We start from the raw sequence: 22,333 nt of genomic DNA on the forward strand, positions 1-22,333 counted from the left end.
CCTGAGCTGGACCAGGGCTGTTAAGACCTCACCTCCGACACAAAGCGGCCAACACCCGAACGCCGCCCCCCGCCCCCGCCGGCCTAGAGCAGAGACTCCAGGCGGCCAATGCGAGGCTGCACCAGGTGGGGCCGGAGCGCTACTAACCAGTAGATCGTGTAGGCCTCTGCTTGAGCTGGATCTTGGATATTTGGTTCATTTAGAAGTTCCTGTATTCCTAACAAGATCTGCGTAAGAGACAAAACAAACAGCCCAGTGGGAGGCTAGCGCTTTGAACGGCAAACCTGCCTAGGACAGCGGCCTCGGTCCCGGAGACCAGAGGCGGGCGCGCGCTGTGTACCTGCTTAATCGTGATGGCCGGCCTCCAGTCCTTGTCCTCCTCCAGGATGGACAGGCACACCGTGCCCGAAGGGTACACGTTCGGGTGGAATAACGGCGGCTCGAACTTGCCTGGGGCACAGGGAAGGAAGCACAAGCGGTCAGGGGGGCGGGGGCACCTGGCTGGTCCCGGGGCCTTCTGTGGAGGACTCCTCGGGGAGGAAGCTGGCCCCGAGGCGGGAGGGGTGGGCCCGTGCCTCCCCGGGGGGCTCGGAGGGACCTGTCCTCCCGGGACGCGGCAGGCAGTCTTCGACTCGGGAGGATGGGAAGGGGCCGAGGCGAGCGTCCTGGGGGCCTCCAGGCAGAGGCTCAGAGGCCCTTCGAAGCGAGCGGTTGTTTTCAAGGCAGATCATCCTGCGTCGCGACAGAGGCGGTAAGGACCCCGTGTTCTCTCTCACGGACACTGACTCGGCTCAGGCTTCCTTGTTCCCATCTGGGGCACCTTCCCCTTGTCACTTTAGTGCAGCAGGTGTAGCACAGCTTGATGGACTGACAAAAACAAACTCACCTGCTCACACCAGCAGCTTCAAGAAAACTCCCCCCATCACACACCACCCTGCCTGTCCTGTCACCCCAGCTCGCAACCCCCCGAGGACTCCTGGCTCTCAGGGTCATGTGTGCAGTTCCCACACCCGTGCTGTGCGGGCCTTGTTGGGGGAAGCTGTGCCGAGGACTTGCCCACAGCGCCCGCCGCAGGGGCGCATCTGAGCCACAACAAAGCTGTGCACGTCCCTCGAGGCAAATCCTGATGTGTGCGCATTTTTTTTTTTTTTTTTAAGGGCCGCACCCATGGCGTATGGAGGTTCCCAGGCTAGGGGTTGAATCAGAGTTTTAGCTGCCAGCCTACACCACAGCCACACGGATCTGAACTGTGTCTGCGACCCACTCAACAGCTCACAGCAACGTCAGATCCTTAACCCACTAAGTAAGGCCAGGGATCAAACCGGTGTCCTCATGGATACTCATCAGATTTGTCTCTAGTGAGCCATGACGGGAATGCCAGTGTGTGCGCACTTCTACGGGAAGACACTGGCTTGCACGGTGTCTCTGCTGAACCTGCAGACACCACTGCTTTCCAACGGCTGTGCCAGTGTACAGCGCCAAGATGCTGCCAGCACCCGTGGTTCAGTCATGGCATTCGGCCACTCTTGCGGTTCTGCTTTGCGTTTTCTGGATCCTCTTTCACTCCCTGCGATGCGGTGACTGCTTCCTTGCTCAAACCTTGCATGCTTTTCTTGTCGACACTCCTTACACACGCGGGACGCAGGTCCGTTGTCAGTTATCTGCCTCCCAAACGCCTTCTCCTACACAGAGTTCATCTTTTTCTTTCACTTTTGGTGAAACCTCTGGTGCCTTTCCGTGAACACCAGTTCCCAACCCAAATATAACCTGAGACATCATTCTTGTCCCCACCCAGAGAAGGTGCTGGATGGGCAGCGGCACCGCCCCACCCCACCCCCAGCTCGGGAGGGGTGGGCGCGCCAGGAAGTCACCTCTCGACTCCCAACACTGCCCGTCGTTGCTTGGCCTGCCGACGCCCCGCGTGAGCGCCTCAGCATCTGGGGGACACTTCAGAGCCTCTCGCCTGTGCCGCAGATGGTCCGCTGCTGACCTGTCCATTCGGCACGACACCTGGGCTCCTCCATGAGCACCGGGTCCCAGGGTGGCCGCAGCAGACGAGCCAGAGACTTCCGGGGGAGAGTTCGGAACCGACGTGAGCCCTGAGCCGGGCCCTCCCACTCCGGCCGCAAATGGGGCCGGGAGCCAGGTGCAGCACCCTCCCCTCCTGGCTGTGTGCCGCCCGACAGGCGATGCCAGGGACAGACCGGAGAGAACTCACTGACGAGCGCGTGCTGCCCCCTCCACTCTTGCTGGCGACTCCCGGTCGAGGTGGTCTTGATTTCAGTTCGGTCAGCTCATCACTGTCCCCAAGGGGGTGACGGCGGGGGAGTGGGGGTGCTCCAGGTGCTTCCCCGGTTAAACGCCCAGCCGCGAACATGAGCAAGAGGTTCCCCCACTTGCTCCGAAGCTGTACTCTTTTGGCTGCGGCGGCAGTGGGGCACCTGCGGCTGCACCTGCAGCCATGTGAAGGTTCCAGGGCCAAGGACAAACCTGCGCCACAGCAGCGAGGCCAGGTCTTTAACCTGCTGGGCCAGCAGCTCAGCCCTGATGCTGTACTTCCCACCGGGCACTGAGATGCCACGCAAGAGCCGTTCTCCTCGTCAGGGCCAGCCCGCCCTCCCCGTGCCCGCAGCCCCACCTGCCACCTGCAGGCCCCGGACGCAGATGGCCTTTCTGGGCTCTGCTGCGCAGACTGTGTCTCAGTCGCTGTGTCCCCAGAGCAGGGCCGGCCTGGGTCCCCTCACTGGGCGGGCAGCAGCCTGAGCCCCAGCTCCGCCCCCTCATCTCCAGAGCCCTGGCTCTTCTGGGCACTTCCTGCTTCTCAGTCTGCCTGACGGTTCCCAAGGGCTGCTGGCACGGCGACCAGGGTCAGGCTGGACCTGCAGAAGAGCCCCAGAGAACGGGCGTGTGCACAGTGGCCCGACCCACCAGGCACCCAGGCAGCCCCTGGCCCTCGCAGACGCCTCGTCTTCAGCACAGCAGTCTCGAGAGTCTCTTGCTGGATGTCATCCACGCTGTTTGACGCTGCTTTAAATGGTGGCGTTTAGGAGCTTGCATCTGCTGCAGTTACATGAATAGATTTTTGCAAATTCGTCTTTTATTCAGCACCCCTAGGACAGACTCGGAGGAAGATGGTTTGCAGTCCCGTCTTCCTTCCACTTGTGCTGCGGGGATTTCGTTGTCTTGCCCGGCTGTGTGGGCCTGCCATTCCCCACAATGTGGAGCGGGAGTGATGAGAGCAGCTACCATGTGTATCCCTTCTTCCTTTTGGTCTCTTTAGGGCCGTGCCTGTGGCACATGGAGGGTCCCAGGCTAGGGGTCGACTCAGAGCTGCAGCTGCTGGGCCTCCACCCCAGCCAGAGCCGCAGCCATGCCAGTTCCAAGCCGCATCAGCAACTCACACCGCAGCTCACCACAAGCCAGATCCTTCACCCAATGGGTGGGGCTGTACCGGCATCCCTGTGGCAACTGCTGGGCTCTTAATCTAATGAGCCACAATGGGAAGTCCACGTTTCATCTCTTAAACAGAGACGTTCTGTAAGCTAAGACGTGCACGTGGCAAAAAGCCCTGAACAGCAAAGAACCCCCTGAAATGAAGTCGGTCCCCACTCCAAGGCGGTGAGTCTCAGAAAGTCTGCTTGTGCCGTTAAAAGACAGCACACTTCTCTCCAGCCAGCCGAGTCAAGGCTCTCACAGCCTGCCAGGCACCCTCCACACGCCAGGGCAGGTACCAGGGCACTCCATTCACCAGCCAGTGCGGATCTCCAGCGACAGAACCCTCCCGAGTTTCGCTAAGTAAACGGGTTACTGCGTCCACCACAGCAGAACCGCAGGCGCAGCCTCGGCCTCTCTTCCCGCCGCCCGCTCTGCCGTCTGCACAGGCAGCTTGGGCCTGAAACCCCAACCAGCGAGGAAGTCCCCTTGGGGGGCGGCTCTGGTCCGCGGTCCTTCAGCGCGCACGCCGGCCCAGGGCGGGAGCTCATCCGCCGGCGGGAAGGGCCCAGGAGGCCCCCGGGGTGGGAGCTGGGCCTGTTCTGAGTTCCCCGGGCGCCCATGGAGCTGCGGGGAGCAGGGCACATACCTGAGGCCCCACAGGCCCAAGCTCTCTGAGGACCTCGGTCCCAGAGGAATGCGGCCGACGCTGAGGGATCTGGGAGGACTCGGCTCTACTCACATTTCGGCGGTGAGGACGGGTAGTCGTCTTTGAACAGCATCCGCAGTTTAAACAAGCCTCCCTCCCACGGCGTCTGCGGGGAGGCAACACTCTGTTAGGTGAGCAGGGGTCTCCGCGGCCGGTCTGGCCCAGCAGGGGCTGCGCTTGCTCCCGCCGTGCCCCGGACCGAGAGAACCCCGCCGACCCACCCCGCGCACCGTCAGGGCCTCCGTGGGCCCCAGGAAGAGGTGCCAAGGGCCTTCCCTCAGGCCCCCGGGTCCCCCTCCTGCGCGTCGAGGCCACGGATGGAGGCCACGGAGCCTCTCATCACCCAGCACAGAAGGGGGCGCCTCCTTCCTCCTGGGTCACCGCACTCTTCCTCCCAAATGCTTGCCATGTGCCGGTCCGAAGAGACCCGGGCACACTCAGATGGGCCGAGGGGCAGCCCCGTGGCCAGGCATGAAGGGCACGCTGGGCCCCACACAGCCAGCTCGGTGGCCGACGCCCGGCCTCCACACCCAGGGGCAGGCAGGCGTCCCAGGGAGCGTCACCCCGGCCAGGCTGCCTCAGCCTGGGCACCTCCCTGGCCCCCGGCCGCGCGGCGCCTCCCTCCCCATCTGCCACAGCCCAGGTCCTACCTGATTCAGGACATGCCCAGGGACCACCTGTCATCCTGTCTTTGAGGTGCCCCCCCCCCCACCAGGGACAGGACCAGGGCTCACGTGACCGTCCCCAGCGTCCCGTACACCTGAACCCGAGCCCTCTCGGGGGCCCCCTCTTACCCCCTTCTTCCCGGGAATGGCGCACTCCCAGTTCATGAGGTTCATTGTGCCGTCGGGGTTTTTTGTGGGGACAGCCACGAACCCCTGCGAGAAACCACACAGGCCCGTCAGCGCCGCGGCAGTGGCCCCCCCACTCCCAGAACAAGCCCTCTGGCTGCGCTGCAGGGGCCAAAGGGCCGGCCCGTGGGCACGAGGGTCTCCGGGGAACCGGCCCGCGCCCCCCGCCCCCCGCCGAAGCAAAGCTTTCCTTACAAAGGGGTGGTCTTTCCTCCAGGCCTTCCTCTCCTGGGCGAGTCTGCTGAGGGCGATCCCCGACATCTCCAGTCCCTGCAAGAGACGTGCGGGGTGAGCGGTGAGCCAGGGCGGCCCGGCCTAGCAGGCTCACGTCCAAGGAGCAGGCCCCCAAAGGGCCCCACCCGGCCCCACGCGCCGCCGCCCCGCACGCTGCCCTGCCCGCCGGCTAGACGCTCGCGCCCCTGGGTCCCGGCCTGTGCAGGTACCTACCGGGTCAACCTCCCACCCCCGGAGGGGCAGAGACAAGACCCCGGGCCCAGGTCACGGCTGCTAGAGGCCGCACAGGGAGGGGACACCGTGTGCTCCCAGCAGCCACCTGCACGACAGTCCTGCCTCTCCGGCTGTGCCGCCTGCCGGAATGAAAGGGACCCCACTTTCACCACCAGACCCCACACGAGGGGCAAGGACAAGACAGGAGGTGTCGAGCCCCTGAGCCCTGGGAAGCCAGGGGCGGGGCCGCATCCTTTGCTGCAGCTGGGGTGCTGTCAGGCCACCAGCACAGAATCGGGGGCTCGGAATCTAGGCTCAGGCCCCGCCGGGAGGAAGGGAAGCAGAGGAAAGCTCCCCGGACAGAGGGCAGCTTAAGGAGGGCAAGGCCAGCACCCCGCTGCGACTGTCGCCAGGCCTGAGCGTCTTCACTGGCCCCACCCCAGGATCACTGCCACTTCCGCTGCCAAGAGCAAACCAAGACTGCCTCCCATTTGCTTTAGGAAAGACGACAAAAAGGGGAGCAGGCCCACTGGAGGGGGGCTGCTGGAAAGCCTGCTCATTCCTCGTGTGGGGCTCCCCCTGCACCTCCGGACCACAGACCCTCCAGGCTTGGTGCCCGCCGCTTCCGCATCACGCAGGCCAGGCACAGGGCGCTCGACTGTAACCCCTGCTGTCCCTGAGGACGCAGCCCTTAGGGGACACAGAACTTGCTGGAGAACTTGACCCTCATTGTGTCCAGTGCTCCTCAGTGTCTTTGACAATGTTAAGGATCCTCAGGTCAAGTGCTTCCGCTACGCAAGGCTTTGACAAGTCGGCGGGGGACCTGGGGGGGGCATCCTGGAAGCACATGGGCAGCGGATGCGGCCACAACGTGGCACTCAACCAGTCAAGGCCAAACTCCTGCTACAGACGGCACCGGAAACCAGCCCTGCCAGCCCTGTCCCAGACCCAGGACCCCAGCCTCAGCACAGCACTGCCGACTACCAAGCCTGAGAAGGGAGGATCCAGAAAGTACCCCGCCGCCGAGGGGGGGCACACCTCAAACACAGGGGGTCCGCCCGCCGCCTGCTGCTCACAGCAGCCCCGGCCCCCTAATCACTTGGCGCGCCCAACCCCACACCCCTTTTGGCCCCAGCTGCTCCAGCAGCACAAATCACACCTTGACCCCACATCTGCTCCTTGGCTGCTCTGTCGCCAGGCCCCCAACACAAACACACCCCTGTCTGTGCAGGAGGGTGGGGCTGCGGCAACCATTCAACCGCAGACCAGCAGGTCGGCGAGGCCGGGATGGCAGCCTCAGTGGGTGTTTATGACACGGACGGGCCCCAGGCCCAGGGGCCCCATGGAGCCGGGAACTCTGGGTGTCCTTTGGGGATCACCGTGGCAGCCTCCAGCACGACACAGGAGCCCGGGTCTCGGAAGCAGGGTGAGTTAGTGCAGACCACCGGACCAACTGCATGTGGTGCACTGTCCACAAGCAGGTGTGCTCGTGCCACCATGAGGAACAGAGACGGTCAAAACTTGAAGCCCCTGCCACTCAGGAGGCATGGGAACAGGTGCAGCTCCACCCCAGCACTCTGAGCACACCTTCCACAGGCTCTCACCCCGCCAGGCTTCAAGATTAAGTCCCAGACAAGTAACACCAGTCCTGCACCCAAAACAGAACAGCTTTTTTTTTTTTTGGTCTTTTTAGGGCGGCACCTGCGGCCTACAGAACTTCCCAGGCTAGGGATTCAATCAGACCTACGGCTGCTGGCCTACGACACAGCCACAGCAATGCAGGATCCAAATCACATCTGTGACCTACGCTGCAGCTCACAGCAAGGCTGGATCACCGAGCGAGGCCAGGGCTCAAACCTACGTCCTTATGGACACTAGTCGGGTTTGTTACCACTGAGCCACAATGGGAACTCCCCGCCTGGGATCTGTCTGTTCACACAACACAAACTGAGGAGAGACAGAGTTGTGGCTGTGCAGAAGGCCCACGCAGGAGGAAGACGTGTGCTGGGAAGTGCTAGGTGCCAGGACACAGGAAGCAGGACGATGGCAGGGAGGCACCCGGTCCTACAGGGTCAGGTGCCCGCGTGGGCACAAGCTGCAGCAATGCAAGGGACTGTTCCAGGCGGGCTCACCAGGAACAGAAAGAAGAGCCAGGAGGGTCACTGGCTGCGAGGGCCAGGGACCGCCCAAGGGAGGCGGGGGCAGTGACCCCGAGTCTGAAAAGCTTTCCTTCCCTTGACTGCCTCCAACCCTTCACTTTTTTTGGTCTTTTTTTAGAGCTGCACCTGTGGCATATGGAGGTTCCCAAGCTAGGGGTTAAATTGGAGCTGTAGCCGCTGGCCGACACCACAGCTCAGCAACGCCAGCTCCTTAACCCACTGAGCCGGGCCGGGGACCGAACCTGCATCCTCCGGGATACTAGTCGGGTTTGTTAACCTCTGAGCCGGGACGGGAACTCCCCAACCCTTCACTTCTAAACAGAACCCTGCCCCACCCACTCCAGCAGCTAGTGGGGCTGCCCCTCCCGCAGGGCTTGAGGAATCTGGAGGGTCTCTGCAGCCCCTGGGCAGCCAGGGCAAAGGCGGCAGCAGGCGGACACGTCTGAATTAACGGAGGCAGGAGTCCAGCAAGCGGCTGCTCCCCGTGAGTCTGCACCTGGCCAGGCGCTGACCATGGGTCATGAAGGCCCAGGGCACCACTGTGGACACTGAGGAGCCATGGATACTAAATGGGCAACTGAGGCTGCTCGGGGAGGAGGGCAGGGGTCACGGCTTGTCCAGGATGCAGACCAGGCCAGGGGGGCCATCCTGAGTGCTGCCTGCCTGCTGACCGTGCGCCAGCACCCGGCCACAGGCCACCTCTTCTGCTGACAAGGGACAAAGTTGCCTCTGCAGGCTGTCCCAGAGCCCAGCTGTGGCTGCGCCAAAGGTAATGGGGGGGGTCCCACAGGAACTCCTGCCTCCCCTTCCTCAGGGGTGCCAGGGGACCAGACCAGGCAACAAAAGGGTGAAGAGCCACAGGCCCAGGCAGAGAGGCCTGGCCTTCCCTTATCCGGGAGAAAGCACCCAATTTGTTACATTTTAATGACAAGGGGAGCTACTCCTTCAGAATCCCACTTAAAATTAAATCTGCCTTCCCCAACCAAGAGTCACCCGAAGCAGCTGAATGTTAGCAGACACTCCAGAGATGGACATTGTTAGGATGCAAGGATGAAATACCCACGAACCGCTAGCCTGCAGGACAGCAGCTGGGATGTCCAGGCAGATTCTGGAAGTCTCCACGCCACCTTCCTCCAGAGTGAGCTGTGCCTGAATCCCCTCTTCTTAGATCACACGCTGCGATTTGACAGCAAAGCCTGCAGAGCCACTAACTGGCTGCACATGCGGGCGAGATGCTTCTCTCTCCCAGCCTCAGCCTTCTCAGCTGTGCGATAAGCCACAGCACTGTGAACTCACGGGTTGGCCCAGGGTGAAAGTGAGCAAGGATCAGCAGCCCAGGATGGGCCCTTCCCACCCAAACATCAGCTTCCCAGGGGGAAGGCATTTGCTTCACCTGATGCAGGCACCCTGCACTCGGGAGACTCTCCAGCCCAGGTGCACGCCCTGTTCTTGCCCGTTTCTGCAGCCAGGCCCCAAATCCCGAGCAAGACTATCGCAACAAGATGCAGAGTTCACCCCCTAAACCACCCGGCGGGCCATGAGCAAGTCAGGGAAAACTTGGGATCCACTCCCCTCTTCTGGTGGGAAGACTTCCAACCCAAAAAGTTTTCCTTAGTAGCAAGAAACGTTTGAGGTTAGGGGTCTGGAAAGGGCACCAACTCTGCAAACACAGAACAACAACTTTGCAACCCGAGGAACTAAGCTTGTTTTCAAACCACACAAACCAAACCAGTGAATTCTGTGATTGAGAGGCAGGTGCAGGCCGTTACCGCGAGCCCAGCTAATCATTCTCTGGCCTTCCTGCTCCTGGCTCAACTACCACTTCCAGCCTCCGTGCACTTGGTACAAAGCAGTCCCAGGAGGAAAATTCCCCGTCAAAGGAAGCGCGGGTGCCCAGGGTCCCACCAACTGCGGCCGAGGCTCCGGAGGCGCAAGAACTCGGACTTGTTTTGATTTACAGACACCACACACCACCCCCAAACGGGCCGGCGCTGCCGCAGCGCGAGGCTTTGCGCTCTTTGTGCGATGCGTCGTCTCCAGGGCTGGCACACGCCACAGGTTCGCGCGCAGACCGTGACCCCGGAAACGCTCCGCCTCGGCGGAGGGCTCGGCGCCCGCTCGCGCTCCTGTCAGCGCAGCCCGAGCGGCGGGCGCCGTCTGCGGCCCGGCCGCGATGCGACCCGCCCCGAGCGCGCGCCCGAGTGGACGCCCCCGCCGTCTGGGGCCGCGGAGCCCAGCGGGCCGGCCCACGCCGCGGCGTCAACACACCGGGGCAGGCCGGTTCCCGGGAGCGGGCCCGGCCGGGCCGCGGGTGGAGGGAGCCCGCCTGGCCGGGCCCGACGGCGGCGGAGGCCCCAGCCCGACAAGGCCCGGTCCCCGGCCCGCCCGTCTCGCCGCGCTCACCTCGGGCGGCCGCGGCCCGGCGAGTGAGGCGGACGAGGCGGCGGCGGCGGCGGCGGCGGCGGCGGCGGCGCTCCTTTGTCTCGGGACTTCCCTCCCGAGCCCGCTCCGCGCGCAGCCCGAGCGCTCGAGGACCCCGGCGCGGGCGGGGCGGGGCGGGGCCTGCGGAGTCTGCCCGCCGCGCGCCTGCCCCGCGCCCCGCCGCTGCCGCCGCACGCCCCGCGCCGTCCACGTCGCTGTGCGCCGCCCGCCGCCCGTGCCCCGCCGCCGGGCGCCCGCGCCCCGGGCCAGGCCTGGGAGCCCAGCCCCGGGGGCGGCTTTCCAGTCAGGCGGCGCCCTGGACACCTGTGCCCTTAAAGGAGCCGCGTCCCTTATGTGAGGGAGCGTCTGCAAACTCCCCTTCGCGGGGCCCGCGTCTATCCGAGGACACGCCGGCGTGCGGCGGGGCAACCAGGAGGCCGAGATCTCCAAGGGCCCCCCGGATGCCCCGCGGGCACCTCCCCGGGCACGGGTCCTGGAGGTCTCCTTGGGGCTAGGGCCCGGGGCCGGGGAGCAAAGATCATTGAGGCCTAGGGATCCCCGAAGCGTCGCAGCACGGTGACAACCCCTCGCGCGCGGCAGGCCGTGAAACTCCTTGCAATTGGCCAGTTCGGGGCTCAGGGCGGGGCGTCTGCCGAATCTGCCCAATGAGCTGACCCCGTACAAAAGGTAGCGTGGCTGCCCGACCGATGGGAGGAGAAGAGCGGACGCTCCCTAACCCAGGGCTGGCCCTGGGGGAATGAAAGGGAAAACCTGACATTACTAATGGAAAACCTCTCCAACTGCAAGTTCTGCTTCTGTAAGCCCCGCTTGCTCAGCGCCCCCCCATGATCATGTGACCACTAACAGACCCACACCTAAAGCTGGAACATTCCCTGCCGCCGGCTCCTCCAGTTCCCACTCCGGTCCACCCCTCCAAGCGTGGACCCAGAAGAACTGGCCTGTAAAAGCCTGTAGCACCCCTGTTCGGGGCCTGGGTTCTGGAGAGCAATCTTCCCCAGGCCGGCCGGGTATGAGAGCTAAATTCTCCTCCTCTCCCAGTGTCGCTTGGTTTCTCGCTGGTCGGTGCTGCACGTGGAGCTGTAACATTTCTGGAGGCCCCAGCGAGACCCCAACCGTTCTGGCCCTTTGAGCCACCGGGGCTGCGGTGAAGCTGCAGGAAGGCTGGGGAGCTCCGGAGGCGAACGAGGCGGTGCTCCACCCGACGGTATTTCGGGTCCTCCTTCGTGGCGGTGCTCCAGTCCTCCCAATGGCCGAACCCCAACCGGACTCGGTGGAGAGACGGACCAACTCCCAAGCAAGACTAGTTAAAGCTCCGGAATAAGGTAAGGCCCCGAGGCCAGTCCCCGTCAGGTCCTGCCTACTGGCAGAAGAGGAGACCTACGTCTTCCAGTCTGACGACCCCAGGAAGGGACCTCCCAAGGGGGAGGTCTGTGACGGCTGAGTGAATGCATGAGTGACTGTGGCCTGATACGATTGCATCTCAGGTTCAGTTGTGTGGCTCCACTGTTTCCACTACGGGGTCCCAGTGGGTCCTAACCTGCGGTTCCATGGTAACCTCATACGGTTTACAGCTGCGTGGGACTCTGAGGATTCTCTAACCTCCCTGCGAGTTGGATCCAGGTTCGGGGTTTATACGAACCAGCCAATTGCTAAGAGGCACCTAAACTCCCTAGAGAGAGGTGGCCAGGCAGACATCTGAATGTGTGCTCCATGAAGGGGCATCCCCTCCTTGTCTTGCTTGCCACAGCCTTGCAGGGGGAAACCCAGGTGGGATATTAGCCCTTCGAGACCACCCTCACATGAGTCGAAGACCCCTTTGCCCTCGGCGATTACAAAGGAGAGGTTCTTCAAAGAAATCTTGAATTTGACCTTATCCCCAGAAATCCAGGAATCTTGGCCCGAATCCTGGGTGGACCTCGGGATTGTTCATTCTGCCTGCTCTCAGAACCCCAGGAGCTGAGTAAAGGGGATTTTTGGTTGCAGCCACACTAGGAGATCCCCCTTCTAGTCCACCTGCTTTGTCGTCCACCCACCATCCTGAGATCGTGTTACGTTAGCTCCAGATTCAGGGAAGACTGCATCCAAAGACCCTTGAGTTTCATTGAAGCCTTAGAATATTCCCAAGAACTCGCCCCAAGGGCCAAGACCCGGAGTGGTTAGCATCCTTAGTGGCAAAGCAAGTGCTTGCCCCCCGGCACCCCTCCCCCGCCATAGAGTGGGCGGAGCGGGGGTCGCTCTGCTTTGGGGAGTGGAGGAGGCAACAGTAAAAGGGACATCCGCCACGGAAACTGAAGCAGGCTCCTAGCTGTGGGCAGTAGATCAGGACCTAACACCACGGGGGCACCTAAATCTAAGCCCACGGCTTAAACTGCATGATCAAGAATTTCAAGAAGGGCTTTTGGGGGGACTATGGCGTCGGAATGAACCCTGGACAACGCCACACCCCGTGTGAGCCAAAGTGGCCCTCCTTTGGAGTGGGATGGCCTTCAGAGGGCACGCCAGACATGCCCACAGGAAGGGCGGCCTCTCGGGTGGTCACCGACACCCCAGGACACCCCGATCAGTTCCCATACATAGGACTTTGCCTCCCTGGGTCCGGTTCTGCACCAATGGCCAGGGACAATGTAGGATCCTTGTGGCCCAAGCGCCCTCGGAAAAAAAAGAAGGACCGGCTAAACCTTTCCTACAAGGAGACCCAGGAGACGACACCCCTCCAGCCCCGCCGCCTCCGCCCTGTCTTCCCACGGCTCCACCCTTTCTTGTGCAACCACCACCCCAACAGTTGCCAAACAGTCCACCTCCCTCTGTGTCTCCACCAGTCCCACAACCGCCATGGGCCCCAAGTCCAGCGCCAAAGGGAAGACGACTCCGCTGGGCTCAGCAGTCCGCACAAATGACTGCAGCCTTCCAAGCTCCCCTGTGGGAGATGTGGGGCCCCCAACAAGCAAATGGTGATGGCGCTGGGCCCTCCCGTTCTCTATTACCAGCCCTTCAGCACAACCGACCCCCTGAACTGGAGGCGCCTCACCCAGCTCACTCCGAAAATCCATCTTCCAAGCCCACCAGCCAACCTGGGGCGACACCCGTCAACTCCTCCCTACCTGCGCCAGCACCAAGGAGGGGTCTGCAAGTGGCTCCACGGACAGCCTCCTGCAGGCACCCTTGACCTTGAGGGGTGGGCACAGAGGGCAGCTCCAGAAAACAGACCTGACTGGGGCTTCAACACTCAGGCCGGGTGGGCGCCCTGGGGTGCCGTCGGAATGCTCTCCTTCACGGCTGCGGGCCGGAGCCAAAAGCCACCCATGTGACAAAGACGACGACCGTGCTGATCCAGAAATCCGACGAGACACCGACGGACTTCTACGAGAGGTTGTGTGAGGCCTTGCAGACCTTCCCTCCCTTGGATCCTGAGGCACCTGGGCATCAGCGAATGGTTAATGCAGCCTTTGTGGCCCCGTCTTCCAGCCACATGCTTGTAAGACACAAGTTGGACGGCTTAGCTGGGATGAACGCGTCACAGTTGCTAGAAACAGCAGGGAAGGTTTTTGTGAGCCAAGATGGCAAGCCCTGCGGGAAGCCGGAAGGCAGATGAAACGAAAGGTGTCCCTGAGGGCGGCCGCACCAGGCAACCCCGAGCCCAGCAGGTGGCCTCGGCCACCAGGCAGAAGGGAGCAGGAAGGAGCCGCCCTTGAGACGAGGGCAACGTGCATGTTGTAAAGGAGATGGGACACTGGAAAAGCAAACGCCCGCAGCAAAAGGGGGGCCCCCTGAGAAAAGGAGCCTCGTCCAGTGGAGGAAGGTGCTGAGCAGAACCGATTGGGCACGGCCTCAGCGGCCTGGGCTGGAACCAAGTCCGCGCACAATCCGTCTTTGCCTTCAGTTTATCTCCAGTGTCTTGCATCATCTTCAGCATCAACAGTCTCAAGTCTTTTTCCTGGAGGCTGAGAATCTCCTGATCACTTAACTGATTTTCTGGGGGTTTTTCCTTTCTCCCTCGTCTGAGTTATAGTTCTCTGTCTTCTCATTTCTATAGGTTTTTGGTGTGACCTTTTTACAGATAATAGAGTTGTTGCCTCTCTTGCTTCTGGCATCTGTCCCCCTTGTGGGGGCCTGCTGCAGGCTTCCTGATGGAAGGGACCTGGAACAGTCAGATCAGGGGACCCTGGACTCCTTGCTCCTGGGTCCCTGGGAGCCCGCGGTTGAAGTGATGACGGGGGACCAACCGGTGACATTCATGGTGGACACTGGTGCTGGACACTCAGTAGTGACCAAACCGTGGCTCCTCTTACTCAGTGACAAACGACCATTGTTGGGGCCACTGGAATGCAGGCCGCTTGCCCGTTTTGTGGGCCCAGACCTGCCAGCTGGGGGGCCACCCAGTGACTCCCGAGTTCCTGTGCATACCGAGTGCCCCATCCCCTCCTGGGAAGAGATTGCCTGACCAAACTGGGGGCCCAGATAACACTTGCCCCTGGGAAGCCGGTGAGTCTCATGCTGGGCAAAGAGGGGGCCCTGCCGATGGCAGTAACTCTACCACGCGGGGACAGATGGCGACTCTATTGCTCAAAGGAAAGCGGGATAAGTCCCACGGCCCTCCTGGGAGAATTCCCCCTGCTCTGGGCCGAGAAAGGGCCCCCTGCGATGGCCAAGAATCATGCGCTCGTTGTGGTGGACTTAAAGCCTGGCACCACCCCCAGCAAACAGCAACAGTACCCTCTAACACGAGAGGCACATCCGGGATCCAAGAACACATTCGGTGATTGCGAGACGCCGGAATCCTGGTAGAGTGCCAGTCTCCATGGAATCCCTCCTCCTACCTGTCAAGATGGCCAAAGGGTATGATTACCGACCAGTGCGGGACTTGGGCCCGGTTAGCCTGCAGCCATCACCACCCACCCGTGGTGCCAAACCCCTGTCCTCTCTTGGGGCTGCTGCCCGCTCAAGCAAGCTGGTTCACCTGCCTAGACCGCAAGGATGCCTTCTTCTGCCTTGGACTAGCACCTGTCAGGCAGCCACTGTCTGCCTTCGAAAGGGAGGCTCCCCAGACAGGTAGAAAGGTCCAACTAACCGGACACGGCTACCACAGGGCTTCAAAAATTCACCCACTCTGTCTGGGGAAGCACCAGCCCGAGATCTAGCTGCCTTTCCCAGCGGGGCCATGAACTGTACCCTCGTCTAGTGTGTCATGGATCTGCTACTGGCAAGCATTCCCCAGAAGGATTGCTGGGAGGAAACACGAACCCTGCTAGCTCTGCCGTCTACCACAGGCGAGGAGGCGTCCTGGAAAAAGGCACAGACCTGCAGACAGACAGTTAAGTACCTCGGGTTCATCACCTCAAAAGGACATCGAGCCCTCGGGCGAGAGGGCAAACAAACCACCGGCTCCGTGCCTCCACCGTCTACCGAGGGAGAGGTCAGAGAACTCCTCGGGGCCGCGAGATTCTGCCGAATTTGGACCCCCAGGTTCCCTAGCAGAGCTAAGCCGCTGTGTGAGGCTGCCGCAGGCTCGGGTGAGGAACCCTTGAGGTGGAACAAGGAGCAGGAAGAGGCCTCCGAGGAGGTGGAGGGGCTGCCAGATGTAACACGGGAGTTCAGTTTGTTCATCCATGAGAAACACCGCACTGCACGGGGTGCTCACACAGACTCTGGGGCCACGGCAACGGCCAGTGGCACATCTGTCCAAGGGTTGGATCCAGTGGCGTCAGGATGGCCACCCTGCTTGCGGGCGCTGGCAGCCACAGTGGCTCTGGCAAGGGAGGTGGCCAAGCTCACCCTGGGACAAAACAGTGATGTCCCAGCGAGGTCCCACACTCCGTCACCGCTCTGATGAACAGCCAAGGACACACGTGGGTGACCCACTTGAGAAATACAGCCAGGGCCTACTCTGTGAAAACCTCAGGGTCCCCTTGGAAACAGAACGGACAATAAAGTCAGCTTTCCTTCTGCGCGCCAAGCCCGGCCAACCCCATCATGACTGCGAAGAGATAATGGACAAAGTCTACTCACGCCGACCAGACTGGACCGAAGATGCCCCAACCTGGAACTGTTCACGGATGGAAGGAGCTTCATTCAGGAGGGACGATGGAGAGCAGGCTAGGCCGTGACGACGCTGACAGCAGCACAGAGGCGAAGCCCTCGCCCCAAGGTCGGTCAGCAGAGAGCAGGACCGTGGGCGTGTCCAGGCATTGGGGTGTGTGCGCGGGGAAAGCCAACCTGCATCTACACCGACTCCAGGTGTGCCTTCGCTACCTGGCACGTACACGGGGCTGCCTCCAAAGAAAGGGGACTGCTGACAGCTGGGGAGAGGAAATTAAAGCCAGGAATCCATCCTCCAGTTACTGGAGGCGGGCTGGGACCTTCACAGGTGGCTGTCCTACACTGTTGGGGACCCCAGAGAGGGGCTGATCCTGTCAGGAGAGGAAACTGACTGGCCGACCAGGCTGCCAGAGCAGCCGCCCATTGACCCAGCCTCCCGCTTGGACCCAAACCTCCAAAGTCCTGCTAGCCCCAGAGCTGCCCACTTCCCCAAAATATCACCAGGAGGAGGACCACTGGGCCCCAAATGAAGGGGGGATTCAGGCAAAGGAAGGCTGGGGAAAACTGCCAGACCAGCGACTCTTCGCTCCCAGCTCAGGGGCAACACAGATGGTGACCCAGGACCATGAGGCGACCCACCTGGGAAAGACAGCCCTGGAAGGGCTGCCGAGCCGATGCACCTTTATCCCCGGACTCCCTGCACTCTGTGCTCAAATCAGCCACAGGCGTACCACTTGCGCCCAAAACAACACAAGTCAAGGACCCAGGCTTAACCCAGGAACACAAGCCAGAGGTACGGCACCCTCTGAAGACCCAGAGAGGTGGACTTCACCCAGGTCAGCACTGCCGGGGCTACGGGTACGTACTTGTGCCGGTTGGCATCTACTCAGGATGGGTGGCAGCCGTCCCCACTCCGACCGAGGGAGTCAGGGCCCTGAGGCGAGAAACAAACCCTAGATACGGACCGCCCCTCCCCGTTGGATCCAACATTGGACCTGCCTTTGTGGCAGAAGTGGCCCGAATCCAAACAAAGACCTTGGGGGTAAGGTGGAAACTCCATGTCACATACAGAGCACAGAGTCGAGGGAAAGTGGAGCAAAGGAACCGGACCCTCGAGACCCGAGCCACGCTCCACCAGGAGATGCGACTGCCCTGCATAGACGTGTTGTTCCGAGCCCGAGGCAGCCCGAGACCCTTTGTTATTCCCCGTTAGAGATCCTGTATGGGAGGCCTCCCCTGGTCATTAAGAGGGGGTCTCCAGCAGATAGGGGGTCTGGAACCGACCCGGCACAGCCACAGCTTGGGAAGGGTACTCGGACACATCCCTGGAGAAACCCTAGAGAGAGCACCCACCCTGTAGGAAACGGGGTGTGTCCTCAGCAGCCCCGGGCAGTGGGGTGGGTCAAAGACTGCAAGACAGAGCTGCTCCAGCCAGTCTGGACAGGCGCCCACATGGCGATTTGGGCACCTCCACCTGCCACCAAAGGTGCAGGCCTCACCCCGTGGGTCCATCACAGCAGAGTCAAGGGGGCTGCACCCACGGCCGACACAGACATCTGGGTGACCGCCCGGCCCCCCGAGGATCCCCTCAAGATCGAGTTCCAGAGGTACCCGTCACCGTCACCAGAGAACGTCCACCCTGCTCTGGCCACCCCCGGAAGCTGGTCAGTCTGTGTGCGGTGGAAGCTTGAGAACTTTCCACGCGGGACCCGAAGGAGACCCGTGCTCCGGTGGGGAACGCTAACCACTGGGGTACCTCACCCTCCTGCTCAGGGGTGGGCTTTATGCTGTAACCCTCACGATGGGGCCATGGTCCCCGGCCACTCCTCTGTGGGCGTATTTCCTGTCTGCAGGTCTGTTGGGAACTGTCCTCCTTGTGGGCCAAAAGGAGTAACGAGTGTGGGGACAGTTCTGTGGATGGCCGCCCTTCTGGTCATCGCCAGCCACGGGAAGGCCGCTCGTCCTTGGCGGGCCGTAGTTTCCCAAATGGCAGCCTTGGCAAACGAGCCGGGGTGCTGGGCCTGCCTATCAGAAGACCAAGGGTGGAGTTCCCATCGTGGCGCAGTGGTTAATGAATCCAACGAGGAACCATGAGGTGGCGGGTTTGATCCCTGGCCTTGCTCCGTGGGTTGAGGATCCGGTGTTGCCGTGAGCTGTGGTGTAGGTTGCAGATGCAGCTCGGATCTCGCGTGGCTGTGGCTGTGGTGCAGGCAGGTGGCTACAGGTCCGATGAGACCCCTCGCCTGGGAACCTCCACATGCTGCGGGAGCAACCCAAGAAAAGGCAAAAAAAAAGAAAAAAAAAGATGACCAAGTATAGTATATCCACTGCCCCCCTCCAGGCGCACCGGCCTCGCTGGGAGATATGAGGTCCCTAAGCCCATCCGTGAGCGGATTCTCGGTGACCTTCCGCAATGAGACCAAGAGCACGGGAGCTGGAAGAGCCCCTCCCGCCCCGGGATGACCGAGGAAGCAGGTCCGCAGACACAGGGACGTGTTAGGGTTTTGCCACCAGAGTGATGGGGAAGCTGCCTGTGTGTTTTCAGCACCTGGAGGCCAAAGGAGGGGAAGGGAGGCTTCCGAAAACGGCAGTTTCTACAGCGAACCCGGGTGGGCGTCTTGGAATGGAGATGGCGGCACGATGTCTGTTACCAGGGGAGAGATGGCGAAGGCGAAGGTGCCAGTTCACGCGGGGCGGCAGCACCCAGAATGCAACCAAACGGCCGGACGAGGCTTTCCGGCCCCAGGCAGTGCAAAGACAGGGACCAGCCAGGAGGTCACGGCGCCGGCCGACAAACAGGGTCCCTCCGACCCCCAAGCGCAAGTGATACAGACCACGCCCAACACCACGCGGTCACACAGCTCATATTCCGGAATCCGGTTTGCCAAAACCTCCTCCATGCACACAAGCAGATGGATCCCCAGTACAGCCCACTCTGTGTAGACAAGTACGTCTCAGGGTGAAGGCCACAGAGCCTAAAGTGGGATGAACCTTGGGACCCGTTCATCCACCCAAGAGATGTGCTCATATCACATTCAAGAGCACGGGTGCGAGGGTCCACAACCGGGGTGTCTTAAAGGGAACGGGATTCTGTCTCCTCTGCGGGAACAGGCTGTAGGAGAGCTTACCCCGCAGGTGGAGGGGAAGATGCAGCATAGTTTTCGCCCTGCCAGAGTTACAACTTAAAAGTCCAACACAAATGGTGGCCTCAGGAAGCATTGGTTTTTTGGGTTTTTTGTCTTTCTATCTTTTAGGGCTGCACCCGCAGCGTATGGAGGTTCCCAGGCTGGGGTCCATTCGGAGCTGTAACTGCTGGCCTACGCCACAGCCACAGCCACAGCCACAGCCATGTGGGTTCTGAGTCGCGTCTGCAACCTACACCACAGCTCACGGCAACGCCAGATCCTTAACCCACTGAGTGATGCCAGGGATGGAACCCACAACCTCATGGATGCTAGCCGGGTTCATTAACTGCTGAGCCATGACGGGAACTCCAGGAAGCATTCTTAATTTGGGATCCTTCTTGGAGTGGGCTCATTCTTCCCCAGCCAGTGCAAACCCCTGAAATAAAAGGTCCTACCTGGCTGGAGATGAATGGACACAGTGGAGGGGGACACGGTCACGGCAGCACCTTCTAGAAAGCCCAGGGGCAGGACATTCTTTTTTTTTCTTTTTTCTTCTTTTCTTTCTTTTTTTTTTTTTTTTTTTGTCTTTTTGCCTTTTCTAGGCTGTTCCCATGGCATATGGAGGTTCCCAGGCTAGGGGTCTAATTGGAGCTGTAGCCACTGGCCTACACCACAGCCACAGCAACGCGGGATCCGAGCCATGTCTGCGACCTACACCACAGCTCACGGCAACGCCGGATCCTTAACCCACTGAGCGAGGCCCGGGATCGAAGCTGCAACCTCCTGGTTCCGCATCGGATTCGTCAACCACTGAGCCACGACGGGAACTCTGATGTTCCATCTTTAGAGGATGATTTCGGTTTGCTGGAAAACCCCTGTTAGAAAGATCTGTGCTTAACGTGACTATAATGCCTCAAGAATCGTGGAAGGCCACTGTAGTGGCCATAGAAGCCCAACAACAAGGACTCGACTCCTTGGCACAGTGGTGTTACAGAACGGACGAGGGCTGGATGGCCTTACTGCCCAGCAAGGGGGACTCTGTGCTGTGTTAAATGAATCCTTCTGCTTTTATATAAATGCAACATCGCAGGTAGAAGAAAATCTGACTACCCTCAGAAACAAATTAAAATAATAGATAACATAAAACACAAATAGGAGGAGCTCCCGCTGTGGCTCAGCAGTTAGCAAACCCGACTAGCATCCACGAGGACGTGGGTTTGATCCCTGGCTTCACTCAGTGGGTTGAGGATCCGGCGGTGCCATGAGCTGTGGTGTAGGTGGCAGACGTGGCTTGGATCCCGTGTGGCTGTGGCTCTGGTGGAGGCCAGTAGCTATAGCTCCAATTAGACCCCTGGCCTGGGAACCTCCATATGCTGTGGGCGTGGCCCTAAAATGAAAAGACAAAAAAAAAAAGAAAGAAAAAACCCAACACAAATAGGAAAGGGAGGTTGGTTGGGGCTTTACTGTCTGCATTTGGGTCCCTCTGGACCAGGGTCCTGCCCATAGTAGGACCGTCATGATGGCCCCGTTGGCCCTGCTGTTCGGACCCTGTGTTGCCGGTGCAGCCGCGGGGTGGCCACCGCACGTGCAGAGACAGTGAGGCTGCAGACGACAGGCCGGGATCGCTGCGTCCCCCGAGCCCCACAGACTCAGGTCACTATAGTCCCTTAAACGCAGCAGGTGCAGGGGAATCTCCCAAAAGACCTATGCTCATTCCCAGGTTGAAAAAACATCAAAAGCGGGGAATGTAAGGGAAAACCTGACATTACTAATGGAAAACCTCTCCAACTGCAAGTTCTGCTTCTGTAAGCCCCGCTTGCTCAGCGCCCCCCCATGATCATGTGACCACTAACAGACCCACACCTAAAGCTGGAACATTCCCTGCCGCCGGCTCCTCCAGTTCCCACTCCGGTCCACCCCTCCAAGCGTGGACCCAGAAGAACTGGCCTGTAAAAGCCTGTAGCAGCCCCTGTTCGGGGCCTGGGTTCTGGAGAGCGATCTTCCCCAGGCCGGCCGGGTAAGAGAGCTGAGTCCTCCCCTCCCAGGGCCGCTGGGTGTCTCGCGGGGCGTGGGAGCTGCCAGAGGGTGGGGGCAATCCCCGCCCCTCGCTGCCTTCTGGGTCTCGGGTCCGCTCTGACCCGTGTATGAACGCGGGTCCATCCCAGACTCGCTGGGCGCCTCCCCGCCCTGTGGCTTCTGCGCCCCCTCCCCCCCTCCCCCAGCTCAGGGTGGGAGAGGGCGCTTTCCAAGGTCAACCTTCCTGAATCCGGCTCGCTTTGGGACCTGGTGGTGGGAGGTGTCCCAGGCTCACGATCTGGGCAGCACCTCCAGAGAGGGCTCCTTGGTCCCTGGACAGCGGGGGCGGGGGGGGGTCCATTCATTCCCCTCTCCTCCCCCCTCGGTCTCCCCCCATCTCTCTTCCTCCCTCCATTTACTCCATGGCCTCCACCCCTTTCTGGCAGATACTGCGGGGTGACCTGGGGCTGGGACCCTGGGGCTGATGTCCTTTGGCCCACATCTGGCCCAAAGCTCTCAGCAGGTGCTCAGGGGATGAATTCCATGTGTTCGCAGCCAGGCTGTGCTCCTGGGAGTACAGTGAAGACAGCCACAAGCCCTGAGATGGGGTCTCTCCTGCTGGGCTGGGGAGGGGGTCTACCGAGGGAATCTCCTGGTCAGCAGAGGCCCAGAGAGCAGGCCCGGTCATAGGTTCTGGGGTCCCAGGTATGAAGGTGGGAGGGCCAGGCTCCCAGGTCTCTCCTAGGCTCCCTCCAGGGGGACTGCCCACTCCGGGGTCCGCGCATTGATGCACCATGGGCCTGGTTTGGGACACTTCATCCCTTTACCCATCTGCCCTGGCAGCTGCTGGGCTTGGGGGCTTGTCGGGGACACCTGTTCTCTGGGCTCCCAGCCCTGGCTTGCCAGCTCTGAGGGGTCCTGGAAATGTGCATTGGAACAGGTGCTCAGGTGGGCCGGCCACACAGCTCCTGGCCCTTGAGCTGCACTTTGAGAAACCCCAGGAGCGTGAGCCTGGGGTCCCCGTGCCATGTTTCTCATGAAGTTCCCAGGAGGTTTGCACAGGGCTGCGCAGGGAAGGTGCTCTACCAAGCAGCAGTGGCCAGTGAAATGGGGTGG

At 61.2% G+C, this 22,333-nt stretch overlaps 1 protein-coding gene across 5 annotated transcripts in view; it reads right to left on the minus strand.

Moving 5' to 3' along the window:
• The window catches only part of UBE2I (ubiquitin conjugating enzyme E2 I), a 29,812-nt gene that overhangs the window by 2,266 nt on the left and 5,213 nt on the right, over window positions 1–22,333 (minus strand). The window contains exons 1-7 of one of the 5 annotated variants that reach the window (XM_005655131.4): window positions 10,002–10,103; window positions 5,440–5,579; window positions 5,188–5,262; window positions 4,936–5,019; window positions 4,175–4,247; window positions 341–450; window positions 148–227 (exon numbers count right to left, since the gene is read on the minus strand). In XM_005655131.4, coding sequence (XP_005655188.1) covers window positions 148–227; window positions 341–450; window positions 4,175–4,247; window positions 4,936–5,019; window positions 5,188–5,253 — 413 coding nt within the window. In that variant the 5' untranslated portion in view covers window positions 5,254–5,262; window positions 5,440–5,579; window positions 10,002–10,103. 5 annotated transcript variants of the gene reach the window in all.

This window comes from Sus scrofa, chromosome 3 (assembly GCF_054392235.1).
Source record: "Sus scrofa isolate SSC_HxYL_T2T_F1_AM1 chromosome 3, Sscrofa_HxYL_maternal_Yorkshire_Landrace_v2.0, whole genome shotgun sequence".
NCBI classification, from domain to species: domain Eukaryota; kingdom Metazoa; phylum Chordata; class Mammalia; order Artiodactyla; family Suidae; genus Sus; species Sus scrofa.